Source organism: Musa acuminata, chromosome BXJ1-4, assembly GCF_036884655.1.
Source record: "Musa acuminata AAA Group cultivar baxijiao chromosome BXJ1-4, Cavendish_Baxijiao_AAA, whole genome shotgun sequence".
In the NCBI taxonomy this organism is placed as follows: Eukaryota; Viridiplantae; Streptophyta; class Magnoliopsida; order Zingiberales; family Musaceae; genus Musa; species Musa acuminata.
Window position 1 is genome coordinate 6007888 of NC_088330.1, and position 16478 is coordinate 6024365.

General features: G+C 37.4%; 1 protein-coding gene across 1 annotated transcript; it reads left to right on the forward strand.

Moving 5' to 3' along the window:
* Positions 1-329: 329 nt before the first annotated feature.
* Positions 330-10287, forward strand: LOC135586571 (protein NETWORKED 1A-like). Its single transcript, XM_065161131.1, has 7 exons — positions 330-638; positions 1250-1442; positions 1519-1572; positions 1664-1935; positions 2840-6237; positions 6384-8564; positions 8943-10287. Exons 4-7 carry the CDS (start codon positions 1821-1823, stop codon positions 10032-10034), a joined length of 6786 nt encoding a protein of 2261 aa, XP_065017203.1. The 5' UTR covers positions 330-638; positions 1250-1442; positions 1519-1572; positions 1664-1820; the 3' UTR covers positions 10035-10287.
* Positions 10288-16478: the final 6191 nt, after the last annotated feature.

The following is a 16478-nucleotide window of genomic DNA, read 5'->3' on the forward strand; positions in this document are numbered from 1 at the left end:
TTCTTTGCACAATCTTATGGCTAATCGATGGTCGGACGATGTATTAAGGAACTCTCCCACTTCCAAACTTCGATACTTATCAGCCCTAAGCAACAGAGGGACCCGGGAAGTCACTGACTCCCTGTCCCATCGCAGCCACAGTCCAGGGTTCCGTCTCTTCACGACGGCCCACCTCCCACGTCCTATTAGAATCGCTTCCGTCAGTGGCACCCGGAGGAAATCCTGCACGCTGGCTTCCCTCAGACATGCGAACAGCGGCAGCGCGCAAACTACAACGGGAAGAACGGAAGCACACATCCTCGGCCAAATCATAGCAGACTAATTGGATCCGCTCCCCTTCCTCCAAGGCTTACACGACGCCGTTTGCTTTCCATATAACTCATCGGCTGTTACTCCCAAATCGCAATGGCGTTGTACCGAGATTTAAACGACGGCTCTCCCCGTTCCGTCTCGTCCTTTCGGCTCTGGCGTCCTGCTTTTCTTGTGCGCACGGCAGACTTCGCCTTTTGTCTTGGCAGTACCAAAAAGATGGGATCGGTGGGAAGGATGGTGGGCTGACCGCTGAGAGTGGCTGAGAAGAATAGCTGGCTTCCATCATTGCAGCTGCTTGTTTGTGCCCGATTCGGATTTGCTCTTTGGTATGGCTTCTTCTCCCGCAAGATTGGATTTTTCTTTTTCCCCCTCGCATTATGATGTATTTCTCGTGATCTGCGTGGTGAGCTCGGTTTCATGGTTTTGGAGTTTTGGGTTCTTGCTATGGGATATTAATGCTCACGACGATCTGTTGTACAAGCTCGGAAGCCGTTCGATCCCGACACTGCGAGGTCTTAACCTTATGCAGAATCTTTTTCTTGGTTTTCTTTAACACTCTGATATCAAGAAAGTCAATCAGCTGCCTTTTCTCTTGCACAAGATCAAACTCATTAAAAATCCATGTAGAACAGAGAAACCTTTACTCCTTTTCTTGGAGCTGTGGTATATCATCTTCTAACAAGTAGCATTTGGTGACGAAAGCCATTTACAAGAAAACCATATTCTCGTGTTCCTTCTTAAGTCCTTCTATGCTATTCCTACTTGTTTGATTTTGCATGCCAGACTTCATGTGATTTATCCCCGTTATGGCTTCTGCAAGAGACAATTTGTCCTTTTTAATGATTTTGTGAGAAAAGACAGTTTAAGACAATGCCTTTTTCTTTTGTTCCTGGCATTGGTTTTTGTTCTGCAGTAAACCGTTTTTTTTTCTTAGCAGGCTCCATCTCTCTACCACGTCTTAGTCGACATTGTCTCCTCTTCTGATCGAGCTAATGCAAAACAACCATTTCTCGTTTTCTAGATGGTGCAAATTTGAGCAAGGTTGACAATTTTGGTTGCATAATTCGTTTCTATGAACTAGAGATTCTTTGAGTGGAGATGGTGGAAACCCCCTTTTTGCTGTTAGCAATGTCAGTGAATCCTTCTCTCAAGAAATATTATTTTCGTGCTGATTTTTACTGTTACTGATGCCGTGATTCCTAACAGAGTGAAGGCATCAGAAACTTCCTGGTTTGCTTATAGCTCAGATTTATTTAGAAGGTGACGTTTTTGCTCGTCATGAATTCAAAATTTACTTCCAAGTTTCCGGAAGCCCACTATTTTCTGACACTTGCACTTGTGCATTGCCTAGGTAAATTGCAATATTGCAAATTAATTTTCTAGCTGAAAGATTTTGTGTCAAACAGAGTAGGTTTCAGTGGTTTTGTTCCTCATTTGTTCTGGCATAGATCATCACCAGAGATATAGCAATTACGCTTTTCAAGATTAAAAGGAGCATATTACTTTGCATGCTTGAGTTCATGGCGGACAGGTTGCATGCTGAATCAAGACGACTTTATTCATGGTGGTGGGACAGCCATATCAGCCCAAAGAATTCAAAATGGCTTCAGGAGAATCTTGCAGGTTCTTATTATTTTTAGTCTTCATCATCATTTTGAAAAATTGAGCTTCACACTTGATACTTCACTTTATTGATAAGAAAGATTATTTGTTTAGCAATTAGTTTGAATTCTCTTGCTGATTGGTTAGTATCCTCTTTTAACTTTCCTCATATTTTCACAATTTTCATCTCACTCATTTGATTCAAACATCATATTTCACTGGATTTGAATGGGACTTTCTCCATAAGTAAAAAGATCTAGCTCCTTGTGCTCTGTACACCTCAAGCTTTTTGCCACATCTAAAATTGACTTGAGGTTTGCAGGAGGATCCCACTGAACAAATTACTGGTGATTCCTTCACTTTCATAGGTAAACGATAAAGGAAGTAGCAGCATGTTGGAACCTTTTGTGTCTCCTAGATTGGAGAGAGCATTGTGTTGTCTGATGTGGAACTTTCCCCTTGATGTGCATACACCTGCACAATGAAAAGGTTTAGGTCAGCTTCTTTGGACAAGTCAGCAGGTTGACCAAATTTGACCAGATCCTTACCTTATATGAAGCGAAGCCATCCTACTTGACAACTTAATGAACTTAATGCATTCAGTATATTATTAATCAATATACTTAGTCACTTTACTAATTATTTTGTAACTTCTAAATCCAAAGCCTGTAATCTGGAATTTGATTTCTAAGCAGCAATTGTATATATACGAGCTTCATCGTTGTGGATAGGAGCAACATGATGGATAGAAATACATCAGAGTGATCAGCTAAAGACAAGTGTCATCAATAACATATTGCATTGGTTTTTGTCTATAACTTGATCATTATTTCATTTGTAGGTTAAAGTTACATTATCTGTAAAATGTGATCTTACTGTAAAATAGTTTGGAATCACTTTTCCTAAAGGGGCACTCTGTAATCAGATACAGACATGAAGGTCAACACAATAATCAAGATGTTAGAAGAAGATGCTGATTCCTTTGCAAGGAGAGCAGAGATGTACTACAAGAAGCGTCCAGAGCTCATGAAATTGGTGGAGGAGCTTTACCGAGCATACCGTGCATTAGCAGAGAGATATGATCATGCAACAGGAGCACTTCATCAGGCTCATCGAACAATGGCAGAGGCATTCCCTAGCCAATTCCCGTTGGTGATGTCAGATGGATCACCTTATGGTTCTTCTGGAAATGAGGCAGAACCTCACACACCTGAAGTGCCACCGGCCCTTTGTGCGTTATTTGATCCTAATGAGTTACAGAAGGATGCATTGTGCTTGTCATTAGATTCACATGTACTTAGAAGAAATGGGTTATATTCTGAACAAAGTAGTTTATCTTCAAGAAACAAGGGTTTGAAGCAATTGAATGAGATGTTTGCAATTGGGGATGGGGCAGCACGCACGACATCTGATGGGAGAGCAAGAAAAGGACTAAATTTTCAGGAGGAAGAGGGAGAAAGTGTTGACAATAACTCAAAATTTTGGCCTGTAGAAAACACTAAACTTATGGAGAAACAAGATTCAAGCTATGTAGCAAAAGGTCACCAACAAGACATTTCCCAGTTATCAGCCGGGAACCATAATCTGAAGATTCTGATAATGGCAGAATCTGATCGTTCTAATAATACAGAAAATGAGCATCAAGGCTTGAATCGTACTCTCTCTAAAATGAGCTCTGAGAAGGATGCAGATAACATTCAATACCAAGTATCTCCTGAAAGAACCTCGGTTCTTGAATCTTGTCTCTCTGCCACACAAAATGAATTGAATAAACTCAATGATGAAATGCTGAGCAAAGTGAAGAACCTACAGAGTTGTGAAGAACTTAACCAATCTCTATCAATGGTACTAGAGATGCTAAGAAAGAAAGCAGATATGCAGGAGTACAAACTTATTCAGAATCAGCAGGCATTAGAAAAATTCCACAATACAATTGAAGACAAACACCAGAAATGTATGCTGGCTGAGATGGTTGTCCTCTTGGAGAAAAAGCTGCACACTCAATCTCAGGAAGAGGTAAATCGTTTGAGTCAAGAAATTCAAAGAGGTATCAATGAGTTAAGGGATATGGAGCTGTATAGTATAGATCTCCAGGAAAAGATATGCAAGCTTAATGATGAAAATGACAGCTTAAATGAACAAAATCTTCACTCTAGCTTGATGAACAAAATGCTCCAAGACAAGATCAATTTGTTGGCTGAGAAAAAAAGGATCCTTGAAGATGAAGTTGGGTTCCTTGTTGGCGAAAAGGAAATCTTTATTCAAGAGCTGTGCCATATTAAAGAAATTAGGAATGACTTGGAAGTGAAACACCAAGAACTTATGGAGGAAAAGGTAGCTGCCAGGATACATGCTGAGTCCCTTGAAACAGCCATAAAAGATTTGCAAAATGATAATTCTGACTTGAAAGCTATCTGCAAGAAGTATGAAGCTGATTTTGTGGAGAAGCTGAGAGATAGGGACGATATTTTAAAAAAGAATACAGCATTGGAAAGTTCACTATCTGATGTGCACATAGAGTTAGGAGTTGTAAGAGAAAAGATTTTAGCACTGAAGGAATTGCACGAATCTCTCAACAGAAAAATTTCGACCAATATTGCTGAGAAGAATGTGCTCATCTCTAAGGTAGAAATTCTTTCAAAGGATGTGGATACCCTTTCCAGAGAAAAAACCCTCTTGGAGAACTCTCTTTTTTGCTTAAGCACTGAACTTGGGTGTTTGAGGCCAAAGTTGAAAAATTTTGAAGAATCCTATCAGTCGCTCAGCGATCAGCATTTTGCTCTTCTTGCTGAAAGGAACAGTCTTCTCTCTCAGGTAGAGAGCCTTACTCAGAATGTGGAGAAGCATTCAGAGAAAAGTTTGATTTTGGAGAACTCACTATCTGATGTAAGCAGCGAAGTTGGGTATCTGAGGTCAAAATTGAAGGACTTTGAAGAATCCTGTCAGTCTCTCAGTGATCAGAACTCTGGTCTTCTAGCCGAGAGAAATTCTCTTCTTTCTCAGGTAGAAATTCTAACTCTGAATGGGGAAAAGCTCTCAGACAAGAATTCCTTCTTGGAGAAGTCCCTGTCTGATATGAACAATGAAGCTGGGAATTTGAGGTCAAAGTTGAAGGAATCTGAAGAATCCTGTCAGTCTCTCATTGAGCAAAAGTCTGATATCTTTGCTGAAAGGAACACCTTGCTTTCTAAGGTAGAGATTCTTATTCAGAATGTGGAGACACTCTTAGACAAGAAGTCCTTCTTGGAGAAGTCTCTATCTGAGATGAGCAATGAAGTTGAGTGTTTAAGGTCAAACTTGAAGGATTCTGAAGAATTCTGTCTGTCTATAAGTGGTCAGAACTCTGGACTTCTTGCTGAAAAGACAGCTCTTGTCTGTCAGGTACAGTTTCTTACTCAGAACATGGAGAAGCTTTCACAGAAAAGTTCCGTCCTGGAGAACTCCCTATCTGATGCAAACAATGAAGTTGGATGTTTGAGGTCAAAGTTAATAAACCTTGAAAGTTCCTGTAGTTCACTGTGTGATCAGAACTTCTGCCTTATTTCTGAAAGAGGCACTCTTCTGTCTCAGGCAGCGATCCTTACCCAGGATATGGAGAAGCTTTCGGAGAAAAATTCCTTCTTGGAGAACTCATTAATTAATGCAAGCAGTGAAGTTGAGTGTCTGAGGTCAAAGTTAAAAGTCTCTGAAGAATCCACACATTCACTTGGTAATCTGAAGTCTGTTTTTCTTGCTGAAAGGGAGAATCTTCTATCTCAATTAGAGATTCTTACTCAGAATGTAAATAAGATTTCAGACAAATATTCTAACCTGGAAAACTCTCTATCTAATATAAGCACTCTAGTTGGGTGTCTGAGGTCAAAGTTGAAAGACTCTGAAGAATCTTGTCAGTCTCTTCGCAATCAGCACTCTGGTCTTCTTGTTGAAAGGAACACTCTTCTTTCTCAGGTGGAGGTTCTTACTCAGAATGTAGAGAAGCTTTATGGCAAAAACTCATTCTTGGAGGACTCCCTAACTGCTGTAAGCAGTGAAGTTGGGTCTTTGAGGTCAAAGTTGAAAGACTTAGACGAATCTTGTCAATCACTCAGCAACCATAACTCTGGTCTTTTTGCCGAGAGGAACAATCTTCTATCTAAGTTAGAGATTCTTTCTCAGATTGTAGAGAAGCTTTCCTACAAGAATTCCTTCTCGGAGAACTCCCTATCTGAGGTAAGAAATGAAGCTGTTTTTCTGAAGTCAGAGTTAAAAGACTTCGAAGACTCCTATCAGTCCCTGCGTGCTCAGAACTCTGGTCATTTTGTTGAGGACACTCTTGTTTTTCAGGTCACTCTTTCTCCCTCTCCCTCTCTCGTATATTATCTCTTTTTAAGCAATAACTATTATTTCTTGTCACATGATAGCAATTTTCCATTTTTACCAAGATATTTTTCCATTCTCAGATTACATTGATTTTCATGTTTGCATGCTAGGTAGAAAGAATCACCCTGAATCTGATAAACCTGGAGAGTATGTTCACTGACTTGAAGGATAAGAACTTGAAACTAACAAGAGAAAGAGATTTTTTAACCCATCAGGTCAAGGATCTACAAGATCATCTGAAGCTAGAAAAAGAAGAGCATGAAACCCATATTCAATCATACAAGAGTAGGATAGCCACATTAGAGAACCAGATCTTTCTCCTGCGACAGGAAAACCAGCTTAAAGAGGAGGAGCTTGAAGCAAAAGAAAATAATCTGATTGGTGCTCTGATGGGAAATTTTATCTTGCAAAGAAGTTTGTTTGATGTAAATGGAAGGAACTTGGATCTTTCCATAGAATGTCAGAAGCACATACAGAATTGTAATAGTGCCGAGACAATTATTTCAGAACTTGAACAGGAAAAGCTCATGCATATCAACAACATACTGTTATTGTCGGAGCAAAAGGAGAATTTAAATAATGGAATTCATTTACTCTGGAACACACTTATTTTTTACAAGGACTTTGGTAACTTGGATGAAATCCAGGATGAATTTAATATTATCTTGACTGAAATTAAAAAGCTGTTGAATTTTACCTCAGAAGCCGAGAGTGATAATCAACAACTGCAAATAGAGATATCAGTGTTTGCCACGCTTCTGAGGCATATAATACAGGATCTCATCAGTCTAAGATTGGAGAAATGTTCTCTTGAAAGGGAGCTTGACATCAAAACCGAAGAATTATTAGCATTAGGAAAACAGAAGCACAAAATCTTAAGCTTGAATGAAAAACTAGTGAAGGATGTGGAAGCAAACAACCAAAGGGAGGTAGTACTGGAGACTGAAATAAAGGCTGTCCATGGGCAGTTGACAGATCTGCAAGATGCTCTCCAGATGTCTAAATGTGAAATTTTAAATTTGATTGAAGAAAAGATGATTCTCATGGAAGAATCTTACAGTTTAAAACAAAAGCATCGCATGTTGGAAGAGGAACATATTGATGTCCTTGCAGAGGCAATAGAACTGGATCATATTTTTGTCTTCTTTAAGAGCCTTAGTGCAGAAAGATTGTTGGAGTTGAGGTCTCTCAGTTATAATCTGGATTCTCTTCATGTTATTAATAAAGGTCTTGATGCAGAGAATAACAGACTAAATTGGAAGATAAGGGTTCTCGAGGAAGAGAAAATGCATCTTGGCGAGTCCATTACTTGTCTAGAAGAAGACTTTAGAAATCATTTACTGCTTTCAGAGTTTGATTTAATTACAACTACAAAAGTCCTAGATGAACTAAATCTTCAAAGTCAGTGTATAGAGACTCTACTGATACAGAAACAGACACAGCTATCAGAAACAAATCAGAAGTTCCAGTCAAGTCAACAAAAGAACTCAGAATTATGTAGAATCCTCAAGGGACTTCAGCTGGATGATGAAGTGAATAAACTGGTCAAAGAAGAGTTGGAGCAGAAGATTTCAACTTTATCAGAAGTGCTTGACCACAGGAATGATAAGATCAGATATCTTAATGAAGCAAATGAGGTGCTGCAAGAGGAAATTAATCAAATGTGTGCAGAAGTTAAGTTGCTTGTGAACAGTGAGGAAGATTTGATTTTAGAACTTCAGAAAGAAATAGCTGAAAATGAAATGAGTAAGCTGGTCAAAGAAGATTTGGAGCAGAATATTTCGACTTTATCAGAAGCACTTGCACAGAGGAACATTGAGATCAGATACCTTTATGAAGCAAATATGGTGCTTCAAGAGGAAATCAATCAAATGTGTGAAGAAGTCAAGTTGCTTGTGAACAGTGAGGAGGATTTGATCTCAGACCTTCAGAAAGAAGTAGCTGAAAATGAGCGCTGCGAAGGGGAAATCACAGCATTGTTAAGTGATGTTCAACTCTCCACAGCCTATGCTGCATTATATGAAGAAAAAGTTCATGAGCTGCTATTAGCAGGGGAAGTTAGTTTAATATTGCAAAAGGAGACACTAGATATGGAGGCACCTTTAACAAAGGATTATGTGGATACTCTGAAGAAAAAGAATGATGATTTAGAGGGAGAAAATAATGGGTTGAAGGCTGTCCTGGATGTTTATCCAGCATGCATAACATCTTTGTGGAATGGTATTATCTCTCTAGAAAAACTAATTATGACAATGTCAAAGCATACACAATCAAACCACTATGAGAAAGAGGTACACTTCTTAGCACTATTGAATCTGAACATGTTGTCAATCTTGATCATAGTTCAAAATTCAATCTATATTCGAAGATCAGTTAAGTTCACTCGAAGACTATCAAAGTGACAAGTTGACAAAAGGTAACTAAGATATAGGCAAAGTTCAACTGTCTTAAAATCTGTGTCACTGGATCAAATTAAAGACATGCCTAAAATTTTGGATCAATGTGCTTTCAGGGCATGATTCAAAAAAAAAAAAAGATTCAAATCACCAGAAATTTCATTTTTGCCTTTTGAGGATAAAATTGTGCTTTACTTTCTGAGGTAAGCTAACACTATTGGCTAATTGAATCTGCAACTTTCACTTCTGACACTCTGACTTTTCTGTCTCCAGGAGTTGCCCTTGGTTTCTTATCTGCATCATGGTTCTTGTCAATCTGGTGAAGGTCATAAAGTCTTGGATGTCAAAGGCGTTCCAGAGTTGGAGAAATTGATTACTAAAGTAGAAGCTCTTCAAAAGATGATAATACATATCAGAAGTTACAGAGTGCAGGAAAACTTTGATGCTGATTCCAACCTAGAGGCTTCAAGTAAAGATGTTGATGGGTTAAATAATGAGGCACTTGCAGGGCAGTGTGATGTTGATGATGAGGGACAAAATGTTAATGAAATCTCCAGAGGGAAGTATCGGCAAATGATGAAAGATAATAAACTCGAGCAGGAGTCAAGTTATTTGCACTATAGGACTATTTGTTCTGATGGTCCAAGCAGGATCGACATTGATGATCAATTATGGGAAGCTGCTGAAAGAGATTGCAGCAACCAGAAATGGAAAGCATCAACAGCTGCCATGGAACATGGCATAGAGTCTATAGAGGAAGAAAATTCCAAATATCCTTCTTCAGAGCTGGTGGTTGAGAAGGAGTTGAGTGTTGACAGGTTAGAGATGCCCAATAGAGCTTTGGCATCCCAACAAGAATTGTCCAAAATGGTCCTCCCAAGGCTTCAAACTGACTTGCGAAAGTTATTGGACCTCGAAACGGATGTGAAGGATTTGAAGAGGAAAATGGAAAGCTCTCAAATGGGGAGGCTTCCTGCAAGTCAAGGATATAATACAATTTATTCACAGTTAAATGATGCAGAAGGAGCTGTCATTGAGCTAATTGATACAAATAACAAGTTGACCAACAAGGCTGAAGAGCTCCATTCCTCAGATGGTATGGACACAAACTCTGGAGATGGTGGCAGCAGAAGAAGACGGCAAATTGCAGAACAAGCAAGAAGGGAATCAGATAAGATAGAAAGGCTAGAGCTGGAACTGCATAAAATCCAGTATGTCTTGCTGAAACTTGAAGAACAGCATGCGAGGAAGCACACTAGGGTTGGAGACAGATCAAGAATTCTTCTAAAGGACATTATATATGGGAGGAGAGACTGTGGTAGAAAGATGAAGAAGAATCTCTTCTGTGGATGCATGAGGCCGTAAACAAAGGGGGATCACTGATTTTTTTTGTTTTTGTTTTTGTAATAGGCTAAATTGTCTTGCAGCATCTTCTTTTGGTAGCTGAAAATAGTTGGGTTTTTGACCAAGTTGGTACACTAGAGAGATAAGAGGGACTGTAAATTGCAGGTATAATCTACTCTCGATGAGCAACATTTACCAAGATTTGTATCATGGTGGTATTATGTCAGATTCAGGTTTAGTCACTGCAGTTTGTAGCTACAAATTAGGATATACAATGAAATATATATATATAAACATGTTTGCATTGTCATTGGAAGTCATAATCCATTTGACCTGTTTAATGTGATAGGCACGATGCATTATAAATTAAGTGCAGATTAATTTAACCTGCTTAATATCCGATTCTGTTGTGGGTACGAGTTAGGAAACGAAAGGAGTATAATATTCAATTAGGTACTCAGTCGAACTGTTGGCGGCTGCATTTAGCGTGGTTCAAATTGATTAAGCCAAAGTTAATACTGATATATGTATCATATTCTTATAAATCAATTTTAATTTTTACTCATCTTCGAATTTAATCAAATGAAGATGTCACAAAAATAAAATATAACAGTAGCTTAATGCGAGTTTCATTTACTTCTAAACTAACCTTCCCATGAGTTTCACAGCGCACAAGCACACGCTATTAACTTAATTATTATTTTTGTTGTCTACACTCTATTATTGTGCGAATAAAATGAAGTGCAATAGCATAGGGTTCACATATTGATGATCATACAAGTGGACTCTATCTTTTCTGAATGCGAGATTAATAGACCGTTGTATTACAATTGCATAAGCTGCGCACGTTGATGATCATACGAGTGGACTTTCTTTTTTCTCTTTTGAGAATGCCGGATTTGACCATCTTTGATGTCATGTATAGTGTGATGTTGATTGGTCTTTACTTTGTAGAGGTTAAATGGTTATAGGATGGAGAGATTCACCATCTGTGTCACTCCTTGTAGATGAAGGACTTGAGTCGTTAAATGTACAGCACACAATACCGATACTTCTTTAGTCAATTTGATACTCATGACCAATTCGATGTTAATTAATATGATGTGATGGATCCAATAGATATAGATGTTTACATTTACACTGCCACATGCAAAGTCCACATCGTGTTGGGAAACAAAAGCTCTCGACATGCACATTATAACTGTGAAGTGGTGCGCTGATAACGTGGCATAAATGTTCTCTTATGCAGTAAATAGGATGGGTCGCTTTTGCATTTATTTGTCTTCTTTTCGTTTTCGACCCAACGGATTCTGTCAAATCGGACCGCAAACAATATAAATTAATTTTAGTCGTAACATATAAATTCAATTGTATCTAACAGAACCAAATTGTTGTCACTTATTAATCCGACTCGCAGCTGAATTTTAATAACTCCCGAACGCACTAATAAAGATTACAAATCCCTTTTTGTTCGACTTCGGTTCATGCCTTTGAAGATTATTTGGACTCAAAGCGATACTATACGGTTGAATTAAGCGTCGAAGTTAGCATTCTGCTTGTGACTCTCGTTTTAGGGAGGTCGGACGTCCGTCGAGAGGCACGAGAGCCTCGTTACTGAATCCATCCTGTTTTCACCGCCTCTGGCACTATAAATCCAACGCCAACACCGCCATTACAAAGCCCATCAGATTCTCCGATCCTCTAATGAGCCAAATGGCTTTCTGCTCTTCTGCTCCGTCCTTCTGCTGCAGCTTGATCGGTGCCTATCCGCGGACTGCCCCCTCCAAGTCTTCACCGCGTCGATACATCCTACTACCAATCCGGTGTACTGCGTGGACTCCTCCTCCTCGGCGATCGGCTGATTACCAACCGAGCTCGTGGAGTGACGAATACATACAATCGCTCACAACTGACACCAAGGACGGCGTGCATGCAATATGTAAGCTTGAGTTTTATCTATAGTTCGCATTGGTTACTGACTAGCTTTCATCAGGTGGAGGAGGATAACGCAAGAAGGATGGACAAACTGACAGAGGACGTGAAACAGCTGATCTACACGAAGAAGGGAATTGAGGAGCAGCTTCAACTGATCGATCACCTGCGGCAGCTTGGGGTGGCGTATCACTTTAGGGAGGATACTAAGGATGCTTTATGGACTATATACGGTTCCATGGAAGAGATGAGCATGTTGCTCTTATGTTCAGGCTTCTTAGAGAATATGGGTTTGCTGTTTCTGAAGGTGATCAAGCTATATATCCATCCTGCTTTACTCCTTTCTTGGCAACTGATCCAACAGTGTCGTCGATCTACTTCTATAAATTGCTAGAACAATTACTTTCATGAAACTGAGACAACTAGAAATATGTCCAATTAGTCATAAATTATGCCACGTTAATAGCCTAACATACGATTGGAATTTTGTGTTTATTCTGTTCTATCATGGTGTCACAATCTAACATGCACAAATTATGTGGATGGACTGAAGGTGTATTCAACCGATTTATGGATGAGAAGGGAAACTTGAAAGCCAGTCTTCGCCACCAGACTGAAGGATTGGTGAGCTTGTACGAGGCTTCCCATCTTGCAAAGGAAGGAGAGCACGTGCTGGAAGAAGAGCCTCGATGGAGGGATCACTTGAGCCTCATCTCAGGGAGCACGTAGCCCATGCCTTGGAGCTTCCATTGAATTGGAGGGTCTCGGGAGCACGGGGTGTTAGTGGTAAATTTATATTAAAATAAAATTCTTTATGAGATAATTTTGATGAGAGAAACTCTCTTAATAACTTAGACCCTTTGTTCTCGCCTATAAATAGACGGAACATCTAGAGGTTAAATAAGACGCATCTCAATACAATTAGATATTAAAATTTTTTTCTCAATCGTCTAATCCATCAATCTATATGATCATTTGAAGAGATGAGAAAGATCTAGTTCTCCTTACAGATTGATTTGTCAAATCTGATAATAAAATGCTTGTAGATATAAAAGGTACGTATCGTAATATTATTAGATCTAATTTTATTTGATTTCATAAATTTTTGTTTATATTACAGATAGCATAATTATAATTTAATGCTAACAATTGGTATCATAGCTTAGGTTTTTGAGATAAAAAATATTATTTTTATTATTTTTAGTTATATTTTATAAATAATTTATTGAATATTGTTGATCTGTTTTTTATATATGATTTATTTTATGACTAATTATGAGTAATATATAATTTTATGTTTGATGGATGAATTTGCGGTGATCTCTATTGATCATTGTCGACAATCTCGCTGAACGGTCGTGTACCACCTCGCAGCTCTGCATTACGACCGCGGTCCGCTTGCGAGCGGCGGCTGCACAACGCAGCGCGCGCATCGCAGCAACCACACGCGGATGCCGGCGGCACCACGGTCATCCCGCACTGCCTGTGAACATGGTGCCCTCGAAAGGCGGTGGCTGCACCCCGTGTGAAGGCGGCGACCGCCCTCACGTGTAATGGTGGCGCCCGTAGAGGGCGCCTGCGGAAGCGCGGTGGTTGCATATGGCGACAACCGTTGCCCCCGTCGGCAGAGGGAAGCGGTAGCGGCCGCGCGCGGGCACAAGTCGCACCCAACCGGCAACGGCCGCGTGTGGGCAGAGGCAGCCCCGTAGCGACAGCGGCCGCGCCCGGGCAGAGGTAGCGCCGCATGCACAGGCAGCGACAGCGCAAGCTAGGGTTTTGATATATTTACAGTTTTACCCTCGAGGCTAGGTTTTTATTAAATTATAGTTTTACCCTTTACAAATTTCATAATTTCATTTATGACCTGTCAATATATTTATAATTTTACCCTAATGAAATTGAAAATTTTAAGTTATATTCTCAATTATAAAATTGATAAATATGATTTATTATAATTATGATTGAATTTAATCATGATTATATTTTTTTATTATTTGATTGGATTTAATTTTTGATTTTAAAAAAATATAAATTACGGTTTACTTTTATAGTTTTCTCATATGAATTATTAATTATATTTTTACATATGGTAAATAAAATTTAATTATTATTCTTGAATATTTATTTGGTTATTCACATGTATATATTTGAAATTATGAAATAATGTTTATCTTTCACATGAAGACATGATTTATATGTTATCATGATTATCATATGAGTTTTTTCTTTTGTTGATTAATATTTAATAATTATTATGGTTGTTATTCTATTATTGAACTACTTCAACATGAATTAAGATAAATAAATTTATGAATATTATTTATAATTTATCTACATTAAGTTTTATCTGATCGATAGCTGTCAAAGTAGTCTTGGATGATAGACTTATGAAATGTGAATTACAATAAAAGCCTTATCATTTATATGACATTTTAGATTATATTTTATATTTTTATATTGGTCCTACAACCACCGTGATCTAAACCAATAATTTATAAAATATATTATGAAATAAGTCTTAAATGATATTAAATAAAATAATATTCACAATGACATGAATCAAGATAAAGAAATTTAGTGAATATTATGTGTAATTTATCTTCCTAAGTTTTATCTGACCAATAGTTACCAAAGTAGTTTGGGATGATAGACTTATTAGATATGAATTATAATAAAATTTTTATCATTCATGGGATATTTTAGATTGTATTTTATCTTTTTTTGTATTGGTCCTGTAGCCACCAGTGACCTCGACTAATAATCTATAAAATACATTATAGAATTGATCCTAAATGATATTAAATAAAATAATATTCACGATGACACATATAATTAGGAGATTTAAATAATCTCAAAGGAGAATTTATTTCAAATAGTTATGTGATCGGGTAGGATGATATTATTTTGGATATCCTTGCAGTTTAGGGTCGTATACCCAAATGTAGCAATACTATTCCACAAGGATGGTATCAGTCCTCCATAAATGATGTTGAGTGAACACTAGATGTATCAATATTTCACCTAAAGGTGAAATATAGATGATATCAATAGTTCATCATATTTTGGAAACTCAAAGCATTAATGTTATATTATTACAGTAGTACTTTCTTCATTATATTTTTGTAAATATCTCTATACATTTTGAAATAAATGGCTTGAGTATATAATTGTTTTGAGTGAGTGAGACCTTTATCAGATTAATTGAACAGAATACAAACTTAATTATTGAAAGTTTTGTGGAATAAATGATTGAGGTGATTTATTAGGAAATATATGAAAAACTCAATTTTATGATACTTAGACTTCAGTACAGTTTACAACTAGCATATGAAAATATCTAAGGATCAATTTTCTGATAAGTCATTAGTTGACACATTAAAATGATAGAATTTGAGGAATTCAAGATTATATCCTCAATATAGATGATAAAACTATAAGCTTAAGACTCATAATATTTTAAGTATTACTCATTGAGTCGGTAACACTGAAATAAAGATGAAGCGTAAGTCAAATGAGTTTATAATTACTATATAAACTCATAAAAGAATATCTTTACAATAAAATGTTACATCTCTAGCAAAAGAAGTTATGTAAAAAAAAAAAGACTATAAGATTTGATTTGAATTGAAAAGGTATAAATATAATCATTCAAATCAGATATTACATATATTATTGATGGATTAATTTGATTCTTCAATATATATTACCAATAATAGATATTCATAAAAAAAATTGAATAAAAAGAGATAAAACTAAAAGAGAATGAGATATTTATCATTATAGGGAATCATCTTAAATTGAAAACGATATTAGTTTGTATTTATCACCTACATCTAAAGATGATTCATTTGATAGATCTTAAGGACCCTTCTTATAATTATGAGAATTATTAGAATATTATTTTCCTTTTTGATGATTGTAAACTTACTGTGATTTAGTAAAAATTAGCCTTTCAATTATGTATAATAGTTCACATCCAAACTTACCGTCCCATACGTTTCAGAGCGCACAAGCACACACTATTATCATAATTATTAATTTGAAAAAAATGAAGTACAATAGCACAGCTTCACATATTTGTGATCATACAAGTGCCCTCTCCTTATCATTTTATGAATGCGAGATTAATAATAGATTGTAGTACAATAGCGTAAGCTTCATATGTTGGTGATCATACTGGTGGACGTTCTTATCTGTTATCCTTTACTATTTTCAGATGTGATCCTTCACCTAATGATTCTTGTAACATTTTCTGATATCATGTATAGTGTGATGTTGGTTATAAGATGGAGAGATCCACTCATATGTGTAACTAGTGTTTCAGTTCCTTCTGGATGGACTTGAATAGTTAACGTACAGCACACACCAATAAGTTAAATCGGAACGCTAAAGGATCGAGGCCATGGGCTTGTCCTAATGGTGTCGAATTTAATCAAATCAACTCCTTGAATTAACTATTTTTTAAAGTGGCTTCTTCCACTATGATGCCAGAGATATTTTTGGACACTTGGAATTACATTTGGTTGGAACACG

Coding starts and splice junctions, on each gene's coding strand:
- LOC135586571 (XM_065161131.1), top strand. CDS start 1,821: ATGCTTGAGTTCATGGCGGACAGGTTGCATGCTGAATCAAGACGACTT. Junction 6,238..6,383: donor AGGACACTCTTGTTTTTCAG/GTCACTCTTTCT, acceptor TTTGCATGCTAG/GTAGAAAGAATCACCCTGAA. Junction 8,565..8,942: donor CAAACCACTATGAGAAAGAG/GTACACTTCTTA, acceptor TTCTGTCTCCAG/GAGTTGCCCTTGGTTTCTTA.